Here is a 22,019-nt window from a genome sequence, read left to right as displayed (position 1 = left end):
AATTGGAGTGGGCGCGGGAAATGACACGCGCGAAAGGAGCACCCAGGGAGGCTACAATGAAGAGTCCGTAGGCGTCGGCACCTGGCGAGAGGCACAAGCTGAGGCCAGCGAGTGAACACAGGCGGCACACCTCCGGGGGACGCACAGGCACACGACGTGGGCGCACACGCTAACTGGGAGCTTTTCCCCTGCGGAACTAGGAGAAAGCACCGGGACCGTCGAACTTTGTTTGGCCGGGTTGAGGTATGGACAGGCAACTGTTGGGCAGTGGGGCCATCTGAGGACCTCTGGAACACCCCGCCCCAGCTCTGCGATGCACTTCTGAGATCTGAAGGTATCTCCAACCCCTCCTAAAACCACCTACAGTCGCTCCTGAGGCCCACGGTGCCGCAGGGAGCCTGCCTCTGCCTCTACAACCCGGGCGCGCCTGGGGGAAAGCCAGGGGGGCCTGTAGCGCGGATCCATGGGCTGAGCTGGACTCGGGGGACAAGTGTAAGTTTCGCCCAAGAAGGGGGGAGGGCATTAAATGGCCTCTTTGTGGAGAGGAATTGCTGGCCGTCACTCAGGATTAATTTAAGCAGCAACAGCAAACACACACCAAAAAGCAACATCTCGCCGCCAGCACCCACCCCCGCGATTGTTTCAGAAGTGCAGCGGGATTCAGCAATGCAAACCAGCCCTTCAGGGGAGGGGGTCCCCGGCTTTTAGGAACGTGGGGCGTCGGCGGTGGGAAAGGGGAGGACTACCACTCTTTCACCCCAAGTCCCTCCCTGCCTGGCGAAATGGGTTTGCAGGTTTGGGACCAAGCCGAGTTGGGGTGGTAAAACCCAAGTACAAAAGGAGAGCGGGGCGGGGGGGCTCTTACATAGAAAATGTATATATAAAGGTACAAATTTCAAATCTAAATATAGTATACGCAGGGGCGCCACTGGGTAGCAGTTCTGGGGCATCTCACCTGCGCCCCAGGGACATTTGGGGAGGCAGTTTTCCAAGAAGAGGGGGAAGTGGGGATTAGGTCTCTCTTTCGAACCCCTCCCCTAACAACCTGAATGCGGCTTTGGAGCCAGATGCCCCAGGCGTCCTGGCAGGTGTGCGGCTCACGTGAAACACACGCGTGTGCAGGCTGGAGACATGCGTATCCACGTGGGCCTGGAGCCACGTGCGTGGGCATCAGCGACTCCCGCAGGCTCACAGACCCACCTGAGCTGTGCTCAGAACCCCCGTCCAGATGCGAGGAGGGGTGTGCAGCCTGTGTTCGGGACCCCCCTTCAGTGCCCAATAGAGACCTGTATACGTGCGTGCAGTCCCGTTGGTGTGTTGGTGTGTTAGGCCTGGACTATTAGGTGTATATAGACCTGCAAAATATGCCAGGGATCTGTAAGGGAGCCGGACAGGGACATGCACGCGCGTGCTCACGATCGCCTCGAGGGCGCAGAACAGCACCGTGGTAATGTGCGTGCGCACCTGCGAGTACCTCGCTGGGGCGTGCGTGCGCCCGGGTCCGCCTCGGGGCTGCAGCGTGGGGGTGTGCGCCTGTACGTGTGCACGCCTTAGGAGTGACCACGTGCTCCTGGGCCGCCCTCAGAACCCAGCCGAGCCCGGATCTAGCCCCGTAGCAGGCCAAGGGGCAGGGCCAGCCACCCTGCGGGCCCTCAGCTGGATGTCGTTGGAGCCTTGTTGGTTTTGGCCAAGGCAGCTCCAATGGGGGAAGCCCCAGGGAGCGGATGGGGGTGAACAAAGAAGGGGAAAGGGGGGGCAGGCTGCAAAGGAGGAAGCGCCCTGGAACACGGGGGAGGGGGAGGGAAGGGCAGGGATACCAGTGACCCCTGGCACCTGGACTTGGGAGTTCCGAGCCCACAGTGGGGTCAGGGGAACTTGAAGCCCCGGGATTTCTCTGCCTTCCAGGACCCTGGATCCAGTCTAGGGCTCCTAGGAATCCCTTGGAGCCTCAGCTGCCTTGGCTGCCACAACCCCAGGCCACATGGAAACCCCAGCCTCATTGCATGTTGGTGTGCACAGGCACCCAAGCACATCAGAGAAAAACAACACACTGCAACCTGGTGCCCGCTGCATCTCTGATAGCAGTGGGCTGTACAGTGGATTTTTAGTGTCCGCCAGTACCCCAGTTGGAGCCAAGTAGCATTTGCAGCACAGGGCTGGACGGAGAGCAGATGGTTGGGTCCAGTAGGCCCCTTCCCCTGTTTCTTTGCCTGCGCTATTTGGGACCTCAGTGTCCCCACCTGGGGAATGGGAAGGGAATTCCCCATGGAGAGGGCTTGGTGGGGGTCTTTTGTGGACAGAGTGGGCTGAAAAGGCAAGGGACCTGTTAAAGCCTTGCTTGCCCCGAGGGCCTGGCTGATACTTCCTGCTGCCCCACTTCTAGCCCTTGACCTGGGCACTGCACTTAACCTTTCGGCCTCTGTTTCCTCATCTGTAAAACAGGTTACTCATACCTGCCTCATGTTGGGAGGGTTACAGGAGGTAACGCATGCCTGCCTGCTGCCCAGGCATAATTGCTCGGGAGTTGGTAGCTGTTATTTTTATTGTGAGAAGTCTATGGCTGTGACAAGCTGTGACGCTTAGTGTGATCGTGTGAGGCTGGCTGTGTGTGCGACTGTGCCGCTGTGTGTGTGTGCGTGTGACAGGTTGTGTGTGAGACTGTGCGTGGACGACAGATTGTGCCGGTGTGCGGCTGTGCCTATGACAGGCTGTCACCGCGCGACAGACTGCGGGTGGCGGGGTGTTGCAGGCACTGACTGTGAGTGGATATGAGGCAATGTGTGGGACTGGGACTGGGGGGACCCCACAATCCTACCTCAGTGAGGCTCTTGGGAACTGGAGAGGTCAGTCCAGTGTCCCCTGGGGCCTTGGCTTTTCCATTGGGTTCATTCAGGCCTCACCTGCTTGCAAACCTTGAGTGACAGGTCAGGGTTCTCTGTGACAGAGCCTCCCCTTCACCCTCTGGGCCAGCTCAAGTGCCCACTCCCCAGCTCTTTCTTGGGTTTGAGGGACCCCAGGAGGGTCATCAGGAACTTCAGGGCAAGGAGGGGCCCAGGCCTGGCTGGCTCCAGTGAGGGACATGCACCCCAAGCCTGTTCCCCACACTTTCTCTGAGCTCCAGTCCTAGGCAGGGCTGGTGGAGACCTAGAGAAAGAAGAAGAGGGATTTGGGGAAAGACTGAGAAAAGCTAGGAGAGAGATGGTGAGAAAACAAGAGAGAAGGAAAGATGGAGGGAGAGAAAGCACGCACGAGCCCGGCCCTGGAGAATGCTGAGCTGCTTGGGGTCAGGAATTCCAGTCTGGGTGGACACACATTAAGCATGCAGGGTCAGAAATACCAGCCGACAATTACTGAGCACCACTTGTATGCCAGCCACTGCTCATGCTCAGTCTCTCTTTTTAAGACTCACTCACACTTCACATCAACCGAAAGGAGGACTGGGAAAACAGACCATCACAGCTGAGAATTAGCCAGCCCACGGTTCCAACCCAGACACTCCCCTAATTGTTGTGTGACTCCACTTTTGACACCATCCCAGCCCACAGTACCCTTCCTGGTTGGGGAAACTGAGGCTGAGAGGGGCGGGGACTTGTCTGACCACCCCCTTGGCCCCAGGGATACATGAGAATATAGGACTCCAGAGGTGTGATGGCCTGGCACATTCCCCAGCGTGGCAAAACCTCACCAGCTGGAAAAATCCTGGACCCTGAGGGCTGGGGGCAGCACTCTGTGAGTCCCCCGGCCCTCCTTGGTGTGTCAGTGTGCATGCACCGCCACCCGCTATGGTTCACAGCTGCTGTGCAGGGGGACTCTGGTGTTTAGGCCTCCGAGGGATGTGTGTGTCCCTGTTGGTGTGGGCCTGTGTGTCCACTCCATGTGTCTGTGTGTCCATTCAGTGCCAGCCCCTGCCACAGAGTGGGGAGAGGCGTCGAAGCACCCCCCCCCCCCCCGAAAGTGTGTCTTTGATACTTGCAGCCTCGGCAGCGAAAAACAAGTTTCCACAGGGCCGCCTTGGGTTGAGGCCAGGCCGTCCTCAAATAACATTTGAAGTTACTTAGCAAACTTTGTTTAGTGCTGAGAGAGGCGCGGGCAGCGGGTGGGGGGGACAGTAAACCGGTTCCTCCGAAGTCCCTCACCCCTCTGGGGGCACAAGTGCCCGATGTGGGGCCTGGCTCCTCACCCCAGCTCCAGGGAGGGGGAGCAGGAATCATGGGGCATGGAGCGACATAGGGGAGGAGGGATCAGGACGCCCCATGGGTGCAGCCTTGCTTCCCGGGAGTCCAGGCCCTGAGCTTGGGCAGAGATGCCCACCTGGTCTCCCTGTGTCCCAGAGGCTGACACTGGGCCCTGGGGGGGTCAGAAGTGGGAGGGTCCACACTCCCTCTGCAGTCCAGTTCTGCCAATCCTAAGGCTAAACAAAGAGGCAGGTCGCACAAGCTGGCTTGGCACATGTGCCCCCCACATACACACAGGACCCAGGGACCCCTGGTGCCCACATGTCCAACCCCCCAATCCCTAGCTCCAGGGTCCCAGCTCCGGGTGTCAGAGAAGGCCAGAGAGCCAGGGATGGCAGGTTTGGAAGTGAGGTTGGCGCCTATGAGGGGGAGGGGGAGGGGGAGGTGATGCCAAAAATTAGGAACCGTTATAGGCAAGCAGGGAGGGAGTGAGGGAGGGAGCAAGTGGGGAAGATGGAAGCCGAGTGGACAGCCTCGTGAGCCCCAGGCTGCAAAGCTGCTGTGGGTCCTTCCGGGGAGTAGGCATGAGGGCTAGTCCCAGTGACACAGGATAGTCAGGGGGCAGGGAGGTGCACAGAGCTCCCCCACCCCCAGCTTCGAAATGGAGACTGGCAGCAGCAGCCGCTAGGCTCTGCCCAGGCATGGGGTGGGGGTGGCGGGCAGGCAAGGCACCAAACCAAATGCCACCAAGCCAGGCATGGCAGTTGCCAGCCTTGCAGTGCTGAGCCCACCAGCCCTCAGCCCAAAGCCCTCACACATGGGGCTCCGGGGGTATTCAGGGTCAAGGGCCTGGTAGACTGACCCCAGCAGGCAAAGTCAAGTCCCCCAAGTTGTGGGCAGTTCCCCAAGACCCTACAGAGATGGCACAGCCTGGCACTGCCAGGGTGACAGGCTGGGGTAAAAATAAACCAGGCCCGCCCCAGGGGATCTAAATTGAGGGGCCCAGGTGGAAGTGCCACTCCGGGCCATCAGCTGCCCCCGCCCCACCCCCAGCTCAGAGCAACAGGGTTGAGGACGCCTGGTGCCCATCAAGGCCTGATTTCTGTCCCGGAGGCCTCCAGACCATATTGATCCGGGGTCTTGGGGAGGCACCCTAATGTGACCCACATACTTCACCTGATGGATAACAGACCACCTCCAGCTGCAGTAAAAACGGGCTGTGCATTCTGGGCAGTCGGGGGTGGGATGGACCCTGTAAACTGCATATACTTCACCTCCACACTGCCCCTCTGAGAGGGCAAGGCGCCTGCAAAGTTGCCCTGAAGCCATGCAGGGTAAGGAAGAAACTCGGCATGGCTGTGAGGCCTCTATGACCATCTTTGCTAAAACCACACTGGCCGGGCACCCTTAAGTGCCCTGTCTGCTCCCTGTTCCCCCACAGCACCTACTGCCATGTTGCTTATCAGGTTCACTGTCTGCCTTCCCACCAGGGCTAGCACCTTTGTGGGTTTTGCTCTCTGCTGAGCCCCCAAGGCCTAGAATAGGGCCTGGCACACAGGAGGTGCTTAGTAAATATTTGTCAAAGGAATGCACAGGCCCCTGGCTGCACCTCCAGCACGCAGCACCAGCTAGGTGCCTGACAAGGTGTGGGACAGGGTGTCGGGCCCTGCCAGGGTAGACAAGTCTAGCCAACAGGGGTGCAGAGGTCAGAAAGGTGCAAGGCTGGGGCAAGATGACCATCTCTCCTCATTCTGAGCTCTGAACAGAAGAAGATCCACAGGTCAGAATGCTAAGGAGGATTCAAGGGCCAACAGCTGGAGCCCAGTTCAAATAGGAGTGTAGAACTCTGTCCTGAAATTTGGTAAAGCCCAGGGAACAAGATGTAATTCTGTCCCATTGGCAGGATTCAGAATGCAGCAATCAGAGAAGGGGCTCAGACTCCATCACCTCCTGGCCCTTGACCCTGGCTGGTCCTGGCCAATTGTTTTCTGAGTCTCAGTTTTTGTCTATAAAATCAAGCACTCACCTCGTTTCAAGCACCATTTGAAAGCACTTGATGTGAACTAACTCCTCTGATCCTTACCACAACCCCACAAGAGAGTACTACTGCTTTAGAGAAAAGAAAACTGAGGCCCAAAGAAGTTGAGTGACTTGCCCAAGGTCACGCAGTTAGCAAGCAGCAAAGCCGAGATTCAAACTCAGAGAGCTGGCTCCAGAGGTCCTGCTCTCCTAGTAACAGTACCTGCCTCCCACAGAGGGATTCCAGGTGACAAGCTTGGATGGCACTTAGCACAAGGTGTGACACAGCGAGAACGTGGTACAAGTTAGCCCTCATTGTAATCATTATGGCAAATGTTCATATCATCGTTATCCTTCCAGAAAGGCCTTTCTCCCAGTATGACTCTGCCAGTCATCTTTATTCTCTTTCTCTAAAGCATCAGGAACGGGGAGCCCAAGGTCAGAGGGTTAGTGAGGCAGCCCCAGCAAGGGCAGAAATTCTCAGAACTTAGCCTGGCTCCCCTCCTCTCTCGCTGGCTGCCAGGAAGCCAGGCAGTGAGGGTGGGCTCTAGAAGGCCAGGGGTGTCCTGGGGTAGGGGTGGTTATGTGGCATCCCAGTCTTGCCCCCCGAGCTTCTACAAAGCAGGCCAGGGATTCAGAGCTCCTGGAACCTGCTGTGCAGACAGCCAGCGGGACTGGTAGACAGAGGAGAAGCCCAGGAGGGCAGGTCTCATCTCTCCAGCTGCCATTTGCAACCGGAGCAAGGGCCAGGCATGGCCCCCATGTATGAATGCTTGTTTGAGTGTAACACTTGTCCCTGAGTGCTAAGATAACATGGGACACTATGCACGCCATGCCGTGTATGCCTGGGTCTGGGTGTGTGGCTGTGTACGTGACAGAATGCCTGGGTCCTGGCGATTGAAGTTGCGTGTTTGTGACTGTCAGCCAGCCTCTCGTCCAGCTGTGGTGTAGTGTGTGTGTGTGCATGCATATGTGTGCATGTGTGTGATGAGTGTTCAAGGTTAGCTGTGGTCATGTGTGTGTTACTGTGTGTCTGGTGGCATGTAATCCAGGGCTTCTCAACCTTGGCACTACTGACATTTGGGCTGGATCACTCTTGGTTGTGGGGGGCCATCCTATGCACTATAGGGTGTTGAGCAGCATCCCCAGCCTCTACCCACATGATGCCAGTAGCGCTCCCCACCCCAGGTATGACAAGTAGACATGTCTCCAGACATTGCCCAGTGACCCCTGGGAGGCAGTATTACCCCTGGCTGAGAACTGCTGGGTTGGGGCATCTGTGCATGTGTGTATCACCATGTCTTACTGTGTGCTGCTATGTGCATGCGTACGCTCATATGTGTTCTTCATGTCTGGTGGCGTGTAGGTGCCAGTGCCCACGTGTGTGTTTCTGGTGTCTGACAGTGTCATGAGTGCATGTACCGTGTGTTTCTTGCTGTGTCCGTGGGCTGCATGCATTCCTGTGTGTGTGACAGTGGTATGGCGTGTGTCTGTTACCACGTGCCTGACAGCGGGTTATGGCATGACTGTGTGTACTCCCGCTCCCGTGTGTCACGGGTCTGTGTGGGTGTGGCTGGGGTCTCTAGGTGTCTGTGTGTACATGAGCCTCTTTGTGTGGGGATGCCTGAGCCTGGTTTCGGGAGGTGCGGTGTGCCAGTGTGCACCGTGCCTGTGTGACAGTGGGATTCTTTGTGCCCGCATGTGCCAACAAGAGTGTGCGACTTTGTGTTAGATGGATCCAGAATAAACCCCTGCGATGATGCGACTGAAGCGAATATTTGGACGGAACCACCTGGATAGTTTGGCCCCCACCTCCAGCTCCTGTTTGCCCTCAACTGAAAGCGCCTCCTGAGGCTGGGAGGGGGGGCCCCTCTGAGCTGCCCCTTCCTCCAGCTTGGCTCAGGGAGCTTCAGGTGGGGACAGACCCCTGCCCTTGACCGGTCTGTCTCAGAAAGGCTGAGACTGAGCTTCGACTTGGGGGGGCAGGGTCCTTGGCAGTGGGAGTGGGCACTGTCCCCTGCCCACTGCTGGCCACCACCCCCAGATCCTCTCAGGTTGGGGCCCAGTGGGGGAAAAGCTCCCCAGTGCAACCCCAGCTTCTGATTGGCTATAGAGTGCCGCAGTGCCCGCCACCCGCCTCCCCCTCCCCGGCTGGCGCAGCCACGACATCGGTAGTGGTGGCAAACGCAGCTCGGAGTTCTGGGCACAGCTGCGCCTCCCAGAGCCCTGCCAGCCCCACCAGAAGCCAGACACCCCAGCTCTGTGCCCCCGACCCCTCCCTGCCCGCCCGCCCAGCCAGGCAGCACGGTCACTCCAGCCACTGCCTCCCTGAGGCTGCCAGGCCTAGTCCACCCGGCCCCTTGCCCACTGGGCCTGGGCCCCCTTGGCCAAGCCCACTTGGGGGGCCCAGACCTCTGCACACAGCCGTTCCCGCCTTCAGAGGGGCTCCTCAGGAGGGGGGAGGCAGCAAGGAACGGGGGCGGGGGGAGCTAGCCCTTCTTCTTTTAGTGAACGCGCCCAGAGCTGGAGCCAAAAATCGAGGAGGAGAGATATTCAGATGGAGCCAAGACGCGTTTGGCAGGAGGAGAGAGAGAGGGAGAGAGAGAGCGGGAGGAGGGGAGGAGGGGAGAGAGGGAGGAAAGAGAGAGAAAGGGGGAAAGAAAGGGGGGCCTCAGTTTCCAAATCCGTGCTCTTGGAGCCTTGGAGGGAGAGCGGGGGGGCATGGCGGTATCGGACCCAGGGCAGGCCTGGCCACGGGGGCAGAGGGAGCAATGGGCTCAGGCCCACAGAGACAGCCGGACACCCCAGCTGGCCAGGCCAGGACGAACGCAGGCAGAAGCCAAGATCAATGTGCGATGTGCAGACAGAGGGAGGCCTGTGGGCGGCCAAGCACACACCCGCACCTTGCCGCACAACAGGCTTCTGTCCACGCCGGGCCTGTGGACCTCCCGGGCCAGGGCGGCGGGGCCCATGGCAGGGCCACCACGGCTGCTGGAACTCATGGGAAGAGACGGGGAGGCCAGCCTTCTCCCCACCACTCACCCAGCCGCCATGGTGGACGTTTCACACTGCACCAGAAGGCCAAGGGACGCCAGGGAGAGGGGCCTATGGGTGAGACAAGCACAAGGACACGGGCACGCACGATGATATGGAGAGTAAACCCAGAGACACATGCCTTAACACATGTCAGTATAAACTGGCATGGACAGCCGAACACGGGTGGTGACATACATTGATGTGGTGACACACATCAACAGACGCCTTACTACAATGGTCAGACACCCAGAGAAATGCACACCGGTACAGTGCTATAGGTGGTGACGCACATCACTGTGACACTGTCACACCACAGTGATGCAGAGATACAAAAATGGTGACAGGAACACCACCACCCACTGATGTTCCTGGTGATACACAAGGTGACACGCATCCCTGACCCCACTGTCACCTGAATACACAAAAGACCGACTGTGTGATGATCACAGTCACATGTAGAGAGCACCCAGTGATGGACACTAGGGGACACAGGGACACATGGAGAGATATCTGCGGGGAATGGTCGCCTAGTAACCCACATGTCTGGAAGAACCCAGGTAGCTCCTCACAGTTGTCCCCTCAGCCCCTGGCCCCCACATCCCAGGCTGGGCAGGAAAGTAAAGACACTCCTTCCTTCCTCCACCCCTGCTGGGGGGACCGGAGCTCCATCCTCAACACTGTGTTGGAGAAAACCGCAGGCATCTATGCCTCCCCTGCACCTCTTGATCCACCTGGAGGAGGGAGAAGGACCCCACATTCCAGCTTCAAAAAGCAGATGCAGAAAGACAGGGTGCAAGCAGACCAGAAAGGCCGGACTCCCAGCAAGCTAGACACAGCAGCCGCAGTCTGGCAGTGACCACCATGGGTATTCGTCGCCCGCCCCCTGTACCCACCACAACAACCTGGTCCTGCCAAGTGTCCATAAAGGGTGGGCACTGGGTTCGCACATGTATCCTGTGCCCACCGTGGGCCCAGAGGACAACGCCCAGGGGCAGATGCAGAAACAGCGCTAGAGCCAAGGGATGGTCCTGAAGTCATCATCGGGACCCACCCAGGTCTCGAGGCTCTCTGCCCCACTCCCATCTGGACACACATGTGCATACACTCTCTAGCACACTCTTGAGCCTGGTCCCAAGGAGGGCCTAGTCACAGTCCGGATTCAAGATTAGGGAGAGAGTCAGTGAGCCAGAGCCCCCAGGAAGGGCATCTATGCCCCTACCTCCTGCACATGCCACCACCATCATCTCGTTATGGCTTGAACTCCTGAGCTCTCTGCTTGGCCTAGGGCCCCACTCAAGGGAGAAGAGCTGGGCCATGAGCTGGCCCATGTCCCTCCAGACTTGTCTCTTGCCTGCTCCTCCAGGCAGTCTGCCTGGGTTTCTATAGTTAAGAGGTGCTCGACTCCATCTTCCACCCCTCAGAGGCATCCTTTTCTCAGCTGGGAGGACCTGGTGGTAGCCCAATGACAACCAAAATGCAAAAAGTGCCATTTCTTGAGCCCTCACTACAAGTCTGTCACTGCATGGAGCCTAGTCACAGCCCTAGAGGTGAGTACTACTGTGCCCATTTTACAGACCAGAAAGATCCCGGGCTTCAAGTCACAGAATCAGAGGTTGCAGAGAGGAGCTCAAACCCAGCTCGGTCTTATGGCAAACCCGGCTCTCAAGCTTTGCTCCTGCAGCCTCCATCCGGGAGCCCTTGAGGCCATATAAAACATTCCCGGCTGAGCAGGGACCCCTGGCTCCACTGCTGGGGGAGAGTGCCCTGCCCCCCGCACTAGCCCAGCAGAGTCCTCAGCTCCCAGCTCAGTCTCGTCCACCTTCAAAACATCTCATCAAGTCCCAAGTGCGCCTACTCCGTCCAGGCTCACACCCGCCCCACTCACGCCCACACACACCTCCCACTCCAGCCGTTGGCACGAAGCTGGCAGGGCCAGAGCCAGAGAAAAAAATCTCCACAAAAAGCGGGGACACCACAGCTTCCTGGGGACAGAGGGATGGCCACCATGACCCAGGGAGAGAGCCTAGGGGTGGCATCGAGAAGGCCCTAGCCCCATTACCCTTCCCTGGAAGGAGAGTGTGTGTGTGTGCATGCGCCTGCGTGTGCGTGTGCATGCGCGGGACAAGGGTGCAGGAACACTCAGCTGTTTGTGCAGCAGGGAATACCGAGGCATGTGTGTCTGAGCATGAGGGTGTCTGTGTATATTCCCATGTTGGTCTTTGTGTGTCAGCAAGTGTCTGTGTGTCTCTGTGTGTCTCCCCATGGCGGGGAAGGGGGGAGTGTGCATCAGTGCATATCTGTGTGTTTGGTAGGGTGTCTGTGTGCACACCTGGCTGAGCCAACAGCACTACACATCTGTGCAAAGATGTGCAGGGTGCATCCATCTCTCTGACTGTTCAACCTTGGGTCTCTGTGAGCAATGCTGGGGGTGAAGACACACTTGGGTCTTCCTGTGTCCGAGTGTGTGTTGAGGGCTCCACACGTTTAGGAGGTATCGCTGTGTCCTGTCTCGAGGGTATGTGTGTTTATGTGTGTGTATGGAGGAGAAGTGTGAACACAGGTCCACGGTTTCCTGGGTCCACAGGTGTGTCAACAGCCGTGTGTCTGGGAGGTATTGCTGTGTCTCCATAAGCCTATACTGATATGTATGTTCGTCTCCAGAGGACATGTGTATTTATGTATGCGGGGGGTGGGGGGCATGAACACAGGTCCACAGTTTTCTGGGTCCATAGGTGTGTTGAGCATTGGTGTGAGTGGGTCATTTGTGTCTCCATCTGGATGATGGCAGTGGTGTGTGTGTATCCACATCCTGGTGTATGTCTCTGTTTATTGAGGGGGGGTTCTTATCTGTCCGCCCCCTTCTCTCTCTGCCGGGGACTCAGGCCTGCGGCTGCAGTGGGCTCAAGCAGCTCCAGCAAGCGCCCCGCCTGGCCGCCCTGGATTTCGATGCTTTTTCCAGAAGGAGATTTTCCCCCCGCCCTTCCCCTCGCCCACAGTGCCTTTCCCCGCCAGGGCCCCGCTGCTCCAAGCTCGTTCCTGCTCAATCATTTATTGACTTTAAAATCGAAGCCAATTCTGGTTTGAAAAAAAGAAAAGGAAGAAGAGAGACAAGAGAGAGAGCGACGAGACAGAGGCCGGAGAGAGACAGAGTCAGAGATGCTGGGGTGGGGGGCAGGGGAACAAACAGAGATGGGGTGAGAACCAGAGTCAGAGACACAAAGAGAGACAGAGATACAGAAGCCCAGAGACATAGAAAGAGGAATGGAAAGAGGGTAGAGCAAGCCAGAGACAGGAGACACAGACAGAGACAAAGACAGCGACAGGGGTTAGAAAGACAGAGACTGGCAGGAGAGCTATGGAAGCAGAAAGATTTGTAAAAATAGAGACACTGCATCTGAGAGATGTGGCTGTTGGGGAGGCGCAGGTCACTCAGAGCAGAGGGGTTTCCCTGTCCAATGGACAGGGCTGGCAGCTTTTCCAGGCCGTGCCCACTCCCCTCCTGGCCTCCCTGGCACACTTGAGCTGCAGCATTCAGGGGCTTCGGCTCACCCAGAGCTGAACCCTTGCTCCTTTCTGGGGTGTCTGAAGCCTAGCCCTGGCCATTGCCCTGGGTCTAGGGGCCACTCCAGCCCCTCCCTGACCCTTCCCCACCAGTGGATCAGCTGGCATTTTCATTCCCAGAGTGCCTGGAAAACTGGAGGGCCAGAGTCCTGCCCAGGCCTCAGGGGCAAGCCCAGATGTCTGGTGTGATTGGCACGGGAGCCAGGATGGTAGTCTGGTGGGCAAGGGGCTGTTCAGGTGTGGGGTCTTGGCCCTGCTAGGCCCCAAACACCAGCTACGCAGCCAGTCAAGCGTCGCCCCAAAGGTAGCCGGGGCTCGGACCCAGGTGGGTGGGTAAGGCTGTCATATGGTGGTCTAAGACAGGGCAATTGATGAGTCAGAGGTACAGATATGGGGGTCCCCTACACTAGCACACGGCCAGAGTGCCAGTGCACACCCATGTGCACATGGTAACACACACACATGCATGTACACTCCCGAGTTCTCAGCAACCTATATTCAGACCTGCTGTCCTACAGGAAAGCACTCTCCCTGGGCCACAAGTGTCTATGCCATGCAGGCCTTTCCATAGCTGACCTGTGGCCGGGGGCCACAGGCAGAGCCAAGAGACTCACTTACACACATACACTTGTACCTGTGGATACCAGAGTGCAGGGTGGTCATGGCTGACACACACCATGCATGACATACTGTCTCGCCCCTCGTCCACGTGCATGCTCTGGGCACACTCCATGCCCAAGTAGCGGCCATATCCACGTGGACTCCCACTCCCAGGTGTGGGCATACTTGGACACGTGGCTGGCAGGGCTCTGGCTGGGCAGAAGAGATTGTTAGGGCCCCTGGCCTGGTCTGGAGACCCCCACACATTCTGAAGGCAAGGCTAGGTGGCCCCCCAGGCCCTCCTCTGAGGAGTCTGTGACTCCAACTGAGGCCTGGTCTGGCAGGCAGCGCTGCCAGGGCCCCTTGGAGACTCTGCGAAGCTCAGGGCTCTCCAGGAGCCTCAGGCCACAAACCAAAGAGGGTGGGGTGGCAGGGCAGGCATCCTCTAGGCCTTCGCCGTCAGCAGGGAGCCGCGCAGGGAACTTCGCAGGAGGCGGGACTCGCTCTCACAGCGCTCCAGCGCTCGGAGGTTGGCGCTGTTGTGCCCACCGCTGACCCGACGGCGTGGCCGCGACACTGTCGGTGGCGTCCACGGCTGCCTCCCGCCATCTCCCACCTCCAGATGGCGATACGGGGTTCCCCAAGCTCGTGGGGTGCCTGGTCCATTCCTCAGCAGCACGGATCGCCGGAGCCGGAAAGTTTGCACCGAGGAAAGTTTGTGAGGACCGCGGCTGCAACGTCCAGGGTCGGCCCAGAGGCGCGGCCCGGGCTGGCAGCACGCCCACCTCTTCCTTCCCTCCCCTGCCCCTCCGAAATTTGGGAGCCCCGCCATTTTCTTAGCCCCGTTCCCATGTGAGGCCTGAACAAAGACTTTGGGGAGACGCCCGGGCCGCTCAGTCTGCCCCGGGCACCCCGGCGGCACGCAGGGGCCGCAGCCACGCTCGCCTGCCGCTGCCACCTTCGGGGACCGCAGCTTCGGCCCCAGGGAGCGCCGCCGTAACCTGTCCCCCTTTTACACCCTCGGGACCACCCCCCTGCCACTCCGTCACCCTCGCAAACAGTGCCAGCGCCCATGCTGCCCGGCTCTGCGTGCCACAGTCGCCCACAGGTCGGTGGGAGTCCCGCTGCCCACACGCACCTCATTCGAGCGCACAAACACGCACTTCGCGCGCCGCGCTCGGGGGCAGCGCCACGCACGCAGCCGTTCGCCCGGAGCCTCGCGCGCGGCCGCCCAGGAGTCCGTCCGGCAGCCAGGGGCGCATGCACACGGGGCGTCCCAGGAACGGCTTGCACCCCGCGGCGCTCCGCGGACTCACTCCCCCTCCCGCCGCCGCGCGCCCCTTCTGCCGCCCGCCCTCCGCGCCGCCGGCCTCCCGCGCCCGCTCCCTCCCGCTCGGGCGGGCGGCGGCCAGTACCTGGGTGAGGCAGTACGGGGAGTACATAGCTGGGCGCCCGGCGGGAGCGCGGCGGCCGACCGCGGCGAGGGGGAGGCCCGCAGGCGCGGCCGCGTTCGGGCTCGGGCTCCGGCTCCGCTCGCTCCGGCCTCCGCCGCGCGGCGCCCGCCCGGCCCAGCGGCTTCGCGCTCGGCTCGGCGCCGCCTCGGCGCCCGCCTGCCCGCCCGCTCGCAGGCTCGGCCCGCCGGCTCCCGGGGCCGCCGCCGCCGCCGCCGCCGCCGCGCTCGCCTCTGCCGCTCGCGTCCCGCCGCCGCCGCCGCAGCCGCGCGTCTACTCCATGCCGCCGCCGCTCGGCCGGTCACCGCTCGCCCGCCGCCGTCGCCGCCGTCGCCGCCGCCGCCGCCGCCGCGCTGTGAAAGTGAAAGTTTAGACAAAGTTTGGAAGCGGCGCACTCCGGGGAGAGGGAGCGGGCGGGCGGGCGGGCGGGCGGGAGGAGGGGCGCGGGGAGGGGCGGGCGGGGGCGGGGGAGCGCGGCTGCCGAGACACACACACACCCCGGCACACACGCGTGCGGGGACGCACCCGACACGGCCACCCCGACACGTGCTGGCCCGCGTTCCAGCGCAGACACACGCTGACACGCAGCGGGGCCCGGACCCGCCATACGTCGTCCTATACAGAACCATCGAGACACACATTCCGACAACAAAGCACACCAAGACGGCGACACATACACACAGCACAAACACAACTCCCCCACTGACACACACTGACACACGACCTACACCCTGACACAAGGACCCCCCAATATGCATTGCAACAGTGAACCGCATATGCACACAGAGACCCATGGACACACACCTAGATACCGGCTAACACACATTCCAGCACAAGCCTCACCCGAACACTAGTGCACATCGACACACCAACACACACACACACACACTCACGTTCAAGGAGAACACTGGCACACAAAGGATCACACCCCCACACTCCAATCACACAACTCCTACACAAAGACACCCAGACACACACAGTCACACCAAAGCACTTTAGCAGTTGAGGCAATCCACTGAGAACACACCCTGACACATGGAATGACACTGATAAAAGGCAAGTGCACTGACTCATTGTCACATAAACACACAAACACACACCTGACCATGCTAAACAACACAAGGAGCCACCCTGATACAAAAATACCAGTGTCACTGCTATGAAGTGACACTGGCAGCCACAACACCACTGCCATGCCCAGATACACCCGCAGGCCTCAGGCACATTGACCTACAGTCCTGACACCTAGCTGACTGACAGCCTCTCACACAGGTGCTCACACACATACACTCAAGCCCCTCACGCATAGCACATGTGCACACAACCACAAACTTGTACTTGGCCCTGACCGCAAACATATACAGATCTGTCAGGAATCACATAGCCCAACCCTCAGTGACTGAAAGAGGCATCATGGTCTCAGCACACACACACACACACACACACACACACACACCCTGATAAGACTCCACCCCCCACCCCTGCAGGGCCCTGACCCTCGTGTCCAGAGCAGAAAGGAATAAGAGGGAGAGGTTGGTGCTGGGGACCCTGGCACGGGGGCACGAAGAACCCTTGGGTGACCCTAAGATGGGTGAGGAGGCGGTACCAGCAGCCCCCAGGCAGCTCCTGCTGAGACAAAGCTCCCTTCTGCTGCCAGGTGCACCCAGCACCGTCTTGCCCTTCCCGGGCCAAGAAGTTGTGGCAATTCTCAGCTATGCATTGTCTGTTGGAGCGGCTGTCGGTGCCCAGGTGTATGTGTGTGTGTGTGCAGGGCCAGCTGTGTGGGGGCCGCCATGATTATGCCCATTGGTGTGCTGCAAGCAGGTGCAAGGATGTGTGTGTGTGCCTGTGTGAAAATGTCCCTGAGGGAGTGTCAGGATCACATTATGGCAGGGTGGCAGGAGGTATATGAGGTGTTTCTGTAAGTAAGTAAGGTGTAAGGAGAGTAAGCGAGGGTATGTCCAGGAGTATTTTTGTGTGGAGTGTGTTGTGGACTGGTGATGTGGGTCTAGCTGTGTATCTGGGGGGTGCTATGAGTCAGAGAGGATGAGTGTCTGCTGGGCACTGGTGACACAGAAGGGGAAAAGGCAGAAAAGAGGCCCTGCCCTCTGGGGGCTGACATTCTAGTGGGTGTTAGGTGTAGGTGTCAGGTGACGGGGGCCTGGGTCTGATAGGAAGTGCAGAGATGTGTGTGCCCAGGTGAGTGTGTGCGTGTCTGACTGCCTGTGGTGTGTGCGTCAGAAAGCATCCCTGTGCACGATGAGCTTCTGTCTCTGTGGCAGGGTCTGTGTGTGTTCCGGGGTGTGTGTGACCAAGGGGGTGAGTGTGGGTGGGCCTGTCTGTAATCAGGTTCTGTGGGGCAGACTGTGTCAGTGGGTGTGACTGGGAGTGTTTCTCTGTGGGGTGGTCTCTGTGGCTCTGGGACAGTGATGAGGGTCTATGTGTACGAGTGCGTACTCAAGGGTGTGTGTGTATACAAGGGAAGGAGGGAGGAGGTTTGTGTGTCTGTGTCAGGGATGTGGTCTGGTGTGTGTCAGGCCCTGCTGGTGTGCATGCGTATGTGTGGAGGGAGGGAGGGCGCCTGTGTGTGTGTCAGGGCCTGCTGGAGTGTGCGTATGTGTGTGTGTATGTGTGTATATGTGAGAGAGAGGTAGGAAGAGGATCTATCTCTATGCGTGTCAGGCCCTGCTGGTATGTATGTGTGTGTGGAGGGAAGAAGGGGGTCTATGTGTATGTCAGACCCTGCTGGGGTGTGTGTGTATGTGTGTGTGAGGGAGGGGGGTCTCAGTGTGTGTCAGGGATGAGGTCTGTGTATGTCAGGCCCTGCTGGCCTGTGTGTGGGAGGGGGTCTCTGTATGAGGGTGCAGCCTGTACATGCCAGGTCCTGCTGGTGTGTGTGCGTGTGGGGGGGGGGTGTATGAGGGAGGGGGTCTCTGTGTGTGTGTCAGGGATGTGGTCTGTGTATGTCAGGTCCTGCTGGTGTGTGCGAGGATGTGGCTTATATATGTCGGGCCCTGTCGGGGTATGTGTGTGTGATTCCGTGTTTGTGGGGGATCTGTCCCTGGGATCCCACAGGTCAGGTCAGGGCCTCCTCCTGTGCTGGCAGTGGCTGCAGATGCAAGGCCATGGCAGAGGGAATCGATACGTCCTTAAAAATTCAAGGGCTTCTCGTAAACAGAAACTTTTAACACCGGTTAAAGTTTCAGGACCGCTGCTGCCTCCACACCATCACTGCAGGAGGAAGGGGGGCTGAGGGCTTGTGGGGCTTAGGGATGGGCTCAGGGGGACTGGGGGCCTAGGACGAGTGAGGGAAGGGGTTTGGGAAAGAAGTGGGCCACATGGGGGCTGGGGGAGGGGATACAGGAGGGAATTAGGGGCAGTGAGGAGCTGAGGGAAGAGGAGGTGGCGGGAGGGGCTGGATGCTGGGGAAAGGGTAGGGATTAGGTTGGGGCTCCAGGGTTGGGTGAGGGAGGGGAAGCAGGAAGAGGCAGGAAGGGTGGGCATAAAAGGGGGCTGGTGTCTCAGAGGTGGTGGGTAAGGAATAGGTTTGGGGTGACCCAAGAGAGGCTGGGGCTAGGATGTCTGGGGGAAGGGGCTGGGGGGTGTGTGGGTCCAGGAGGGGTTTGGAGGGCTGAGGGAATGGACGGCCTTGGATGAAAGGACACTGGAGGAGTGTGGGCCTGTTGGGGGGCTTGAGGGAGAGCTAGTGGAAAGGCCCAAGGAGGGGGAAGAAATAGCGGCAGTCTTTGGGAATGCCTGGGACCCTTAATGGAGCTGGGGGCTTGGAGGATCTTGGGAGCCAGGTTAACCCCCTTTGCCCCTCTGCAAATGGCCCTGGGAACACACTTAAACCCCTCAATTCAGGCTCAGTCTCCACACCTCCAAACTGTCTTCCCAGCCCTGTTCACCAGCCCCTATGCCCCAGACACTAGGGCTAGGTCAAACCTTTAAACCATTACCTCATACCTACCTCACACTCATCCTTCTATTCACACACACACACATTTACCCATCCTTTCATTCACACACACACACATCCTTCCATTCATATGTACCACTCCCATCCTTCCATCATTCACACACACATAAACACACACACAAACCCATCCTTCCATTCACACACAGAAAACACCCATCCTTCCATTCGTACATACCACTCCCATCGTTCCATCAAACACACACACATGAACCCTTCTGTTCACACAGAAAAAAAACACCCATCCTTCCATTCACACACACACACACGCACACAAAAAAACATCCTTCTATTCTCACACACACACACACAACATCCATCCTTCCATTTATACATGCCACTCCCATCCTTCCATCAAACACGTACACATAAACCCTTCTATTCATGCACAAAAACACCCATCCTTCCATTCACACACACACACACACGCACAAAACCGTCCTTCTTTTCTCACACACACACACAACACCCATCCTTCCATTCATACATACCACTATGCTTCCATCATACACACACACAAACCCATCCTTCCATTCACGCACACACAAAAACACCCATTCTTCCATTCACACACACACAAAATACCCATTTTTCCTTTCACACACACAGAAAACATCTTTCATTCACATACATTCACCATACCCATTCTTCCATATACACACTCATCCTTCCGTTCCATTTCCACACACACACACACAGACCCATTCTTCCATTCATAATACCACACTAATCTTTCTGTTCACACACACACACACAATAACTTTCCATTCACACACTCACCACACCCATTCTTCATATACACACTCATCCTTCCATTCAAACACACACACAGACCCATCCTTCCGTTCACACACACACAAAACAACTTTCCAGTCACACTCACCACACCAATTCTTCCATCCTACACACTCGTGACATTCATCCTTCCATTCACACACATATATAACACCCATCTTTCCATCCATACACGTGCACACACACAACACCCTCCCTATGTGTGCACACACACTCTTACGCATATGTTCACACAGTACATCCACCCATGCTCACACAAACAAGACACTCGCCCCCATATTCGTGCACACAACCACGCTCAGAGCTCTCTCCACACACTCAGATCTCCTCCTCTGTGCCCACAACACCCCCACACTCACTCTGCTCTCCTCTCCACAGCTGCCAACTGGGAGGATTTTTATGGGGAGGCAGAGAGGCTGTTCCGGAGAACATCCCTGCCCCCCGCAAGGGCTCAGGTCTTGGGGCACACCTGACCTTCGAGAAATCATGGGGGAGGAGGGTGCTGCCAGGGGGCTGGGCACAGCTGGGCTGCCACAGCTGGAATCCCCCACATTCCTCCCTGCCGGGGCTGCCCACCTGGCTGTGGCTGGCAGCAGGTGTGTTCTTACAATGCAGGTGTGGGGGGGGGGAGGAGCAGGAACCAGTCTCAGTACCTGGCCAGGATGCCACAGAGGAGGGGGACTGAAGCATCTGGGCCCCAGCAGCCATGCCCTGGGCCATGGAAGGCAGGGCCTGGCCTACTAGGCTCCTGGGCTGCTGGACCCTTGGGCCCCAGCAGCTGAGCAGACCTCTGGGGAGGGTGGGCAAGCATCTGGCATCCAGGGTAAGTGGGCAGCCAAGTTATGGGTACTGCCACAGTGGGAGAAGGGGGGAGCTAGACCCACCTGGCAGGACTGAGGATCCCGATTCCCCCAGAGGGCCTGAGGCCTAGCGTGCATAGTTTGTGCTCCCGGCTAGGGTCCCAGCCTTGTGCTCTCTGTCCCCTTTCCTGGCTGGGGGCCCCGAGTGGGGACTGAACCCAGGGAGTTACAAGTCCCCACTCCTGAGGCACACCTGCCCGGGCACCCACGACCACATCACACATGTGTGGATGCAGACTCCCAATGTCACACAAACACAATCACAAAGACACACACAGGCACATGCAGACACACAAAGATACAGACCCCTCCTCCTTCAGTGTCACAGAATCCTATACAGACACAGGGTCACACAGAGGTGTTGTCACACGAACACACAGACTCACAGAGAATCCCACACAGACCCTCGTGGAGCCATCCACAGACTGACACAAACACCCAGAGCACACGCAAAGAACCACATACACATTGAATCACAAAGACACACTTGGACACACACAGACACAGGGACACAGACTCCCAGAGTCACCTGCGACAGTTACACAGATACACAAAAGGTGCACACAGACACTCTCAGAGTCACATCTGGGGTCACCGAGAGTTGCATGAAGACCCACGAAGGCACAGCGACTCCAACATGGACATGCAGAATTGCACAAAGGCTCACACACACACAAGGCCACACAGTCAAATAAGTATTCAGAATCTCACATAGGACTATACAGGCCCATTGGCTCACACACACATTCAAAATCACCCACAGATATGACACACACAAAGATACAGATCACATACACACACAGAAACACAAGATCACCATGGCCATATAGTCACACTAACACCTAAAATCACTCACAAACACCCCACAATCACAGATGGGGACACACAGACCCACCGCAGTTGCACGTAAGGTCGCACAGATGCACATCCCCACTTGCCCAGACAGAGGACAGGCAGGGCCAGGACCTCCTGTGGCCAACACTCATCTGGAGGCAAGGGAAGGAGTTGGGGAAATGTTTCATTTGCAGCCAGCCAGAGACCCACCCGCCCTGGAAACCTGGCCCTGTGGCTCCTGAATGGGACCTCTGTGCGTTGCCGCTGGGTCTGACAAACTGCACAGGCCTTCCCGGGCCTGAGTGTCAGAGGGTGAGGCCGGCTGCACTGAGCTCCTGACTAAGCCATGAACATGGGGTCCTGGGATCTCAGGGGTCACCCAGCCACATGCCAGGGCCCAGGCTGGAGTCCCCCAGACCAGGGAAGCCCGCCCTTCCCACTCCTGGCCCCTAACACCTCTGGAGGCCACTCCCCAAACCCAGCTTGCAGAGGGGACAACAAAGGGAAGAGGCCCTGTGTCCCAGCTGGTACCACACCTCCAAGTATCTGAGTCTCAGGCCTGATGTGCACTCTCAGGCTGGGGGGCGGCCAGTCTCACACCAAGAGGCCCCTCATTCCAGAGCCCCAATTCCCTCTGCAGCCTGGGGTCGATAGCCATAGCCCCCTCAGCTCATGTCATCACACAAACTCACTGTCACATGCATAGTGTTGC

General features: G+C 58.4%; 1 protein-coding gene across 2 annotated transcripts in view; it reads right to left on the bottom strand.

Annotated features, from left to right (window-relative positions):
• The window catches only part of NFIX (nuclear factor I X), a 95,004-nt gene extending 80,104 nt beyond the window's left edge, over positions 1–14,900 (bottom strand). For both annotated transcript variants that reach the window (XM_064280772.1, XM_064280773.1), the window contains exon 1: positions 14,807–14,900. In XM_064280772.1, the coding sequence (XP_064136842.1) occupies positions 14,807–14,833 (27 nt within the window). In that variant the 5' untranslated portion in view covers positions 14,834–14,900. The remainder of the gene's footprint in view (positions 1–14,806) is intronic.
• Positions 14,901–22,019: the final 7,119 nt, after the last annotated feature.

This window comes from Loxodonta africana, chromosome 3 (assembly GCF_030014295.1).
Source record: "Loxodonta africana isolate mLoxAfr1 chromosome 3, mLoxAfr1.hap2, whole genome shotgun sequence".
NCBI classification, from domain to species: domain Eukaryota; kingdom Metazoa; phylum Chordata; class Mammalia; order Proboscidea; family Elephantidae; genus Loxodonta; species Loxodonta africana.
The sequence above is the reverse complement of the archived record's forward strand: the minus strand, read 5'-3'. Positions and strand labels throughout refer to the sequence as shown.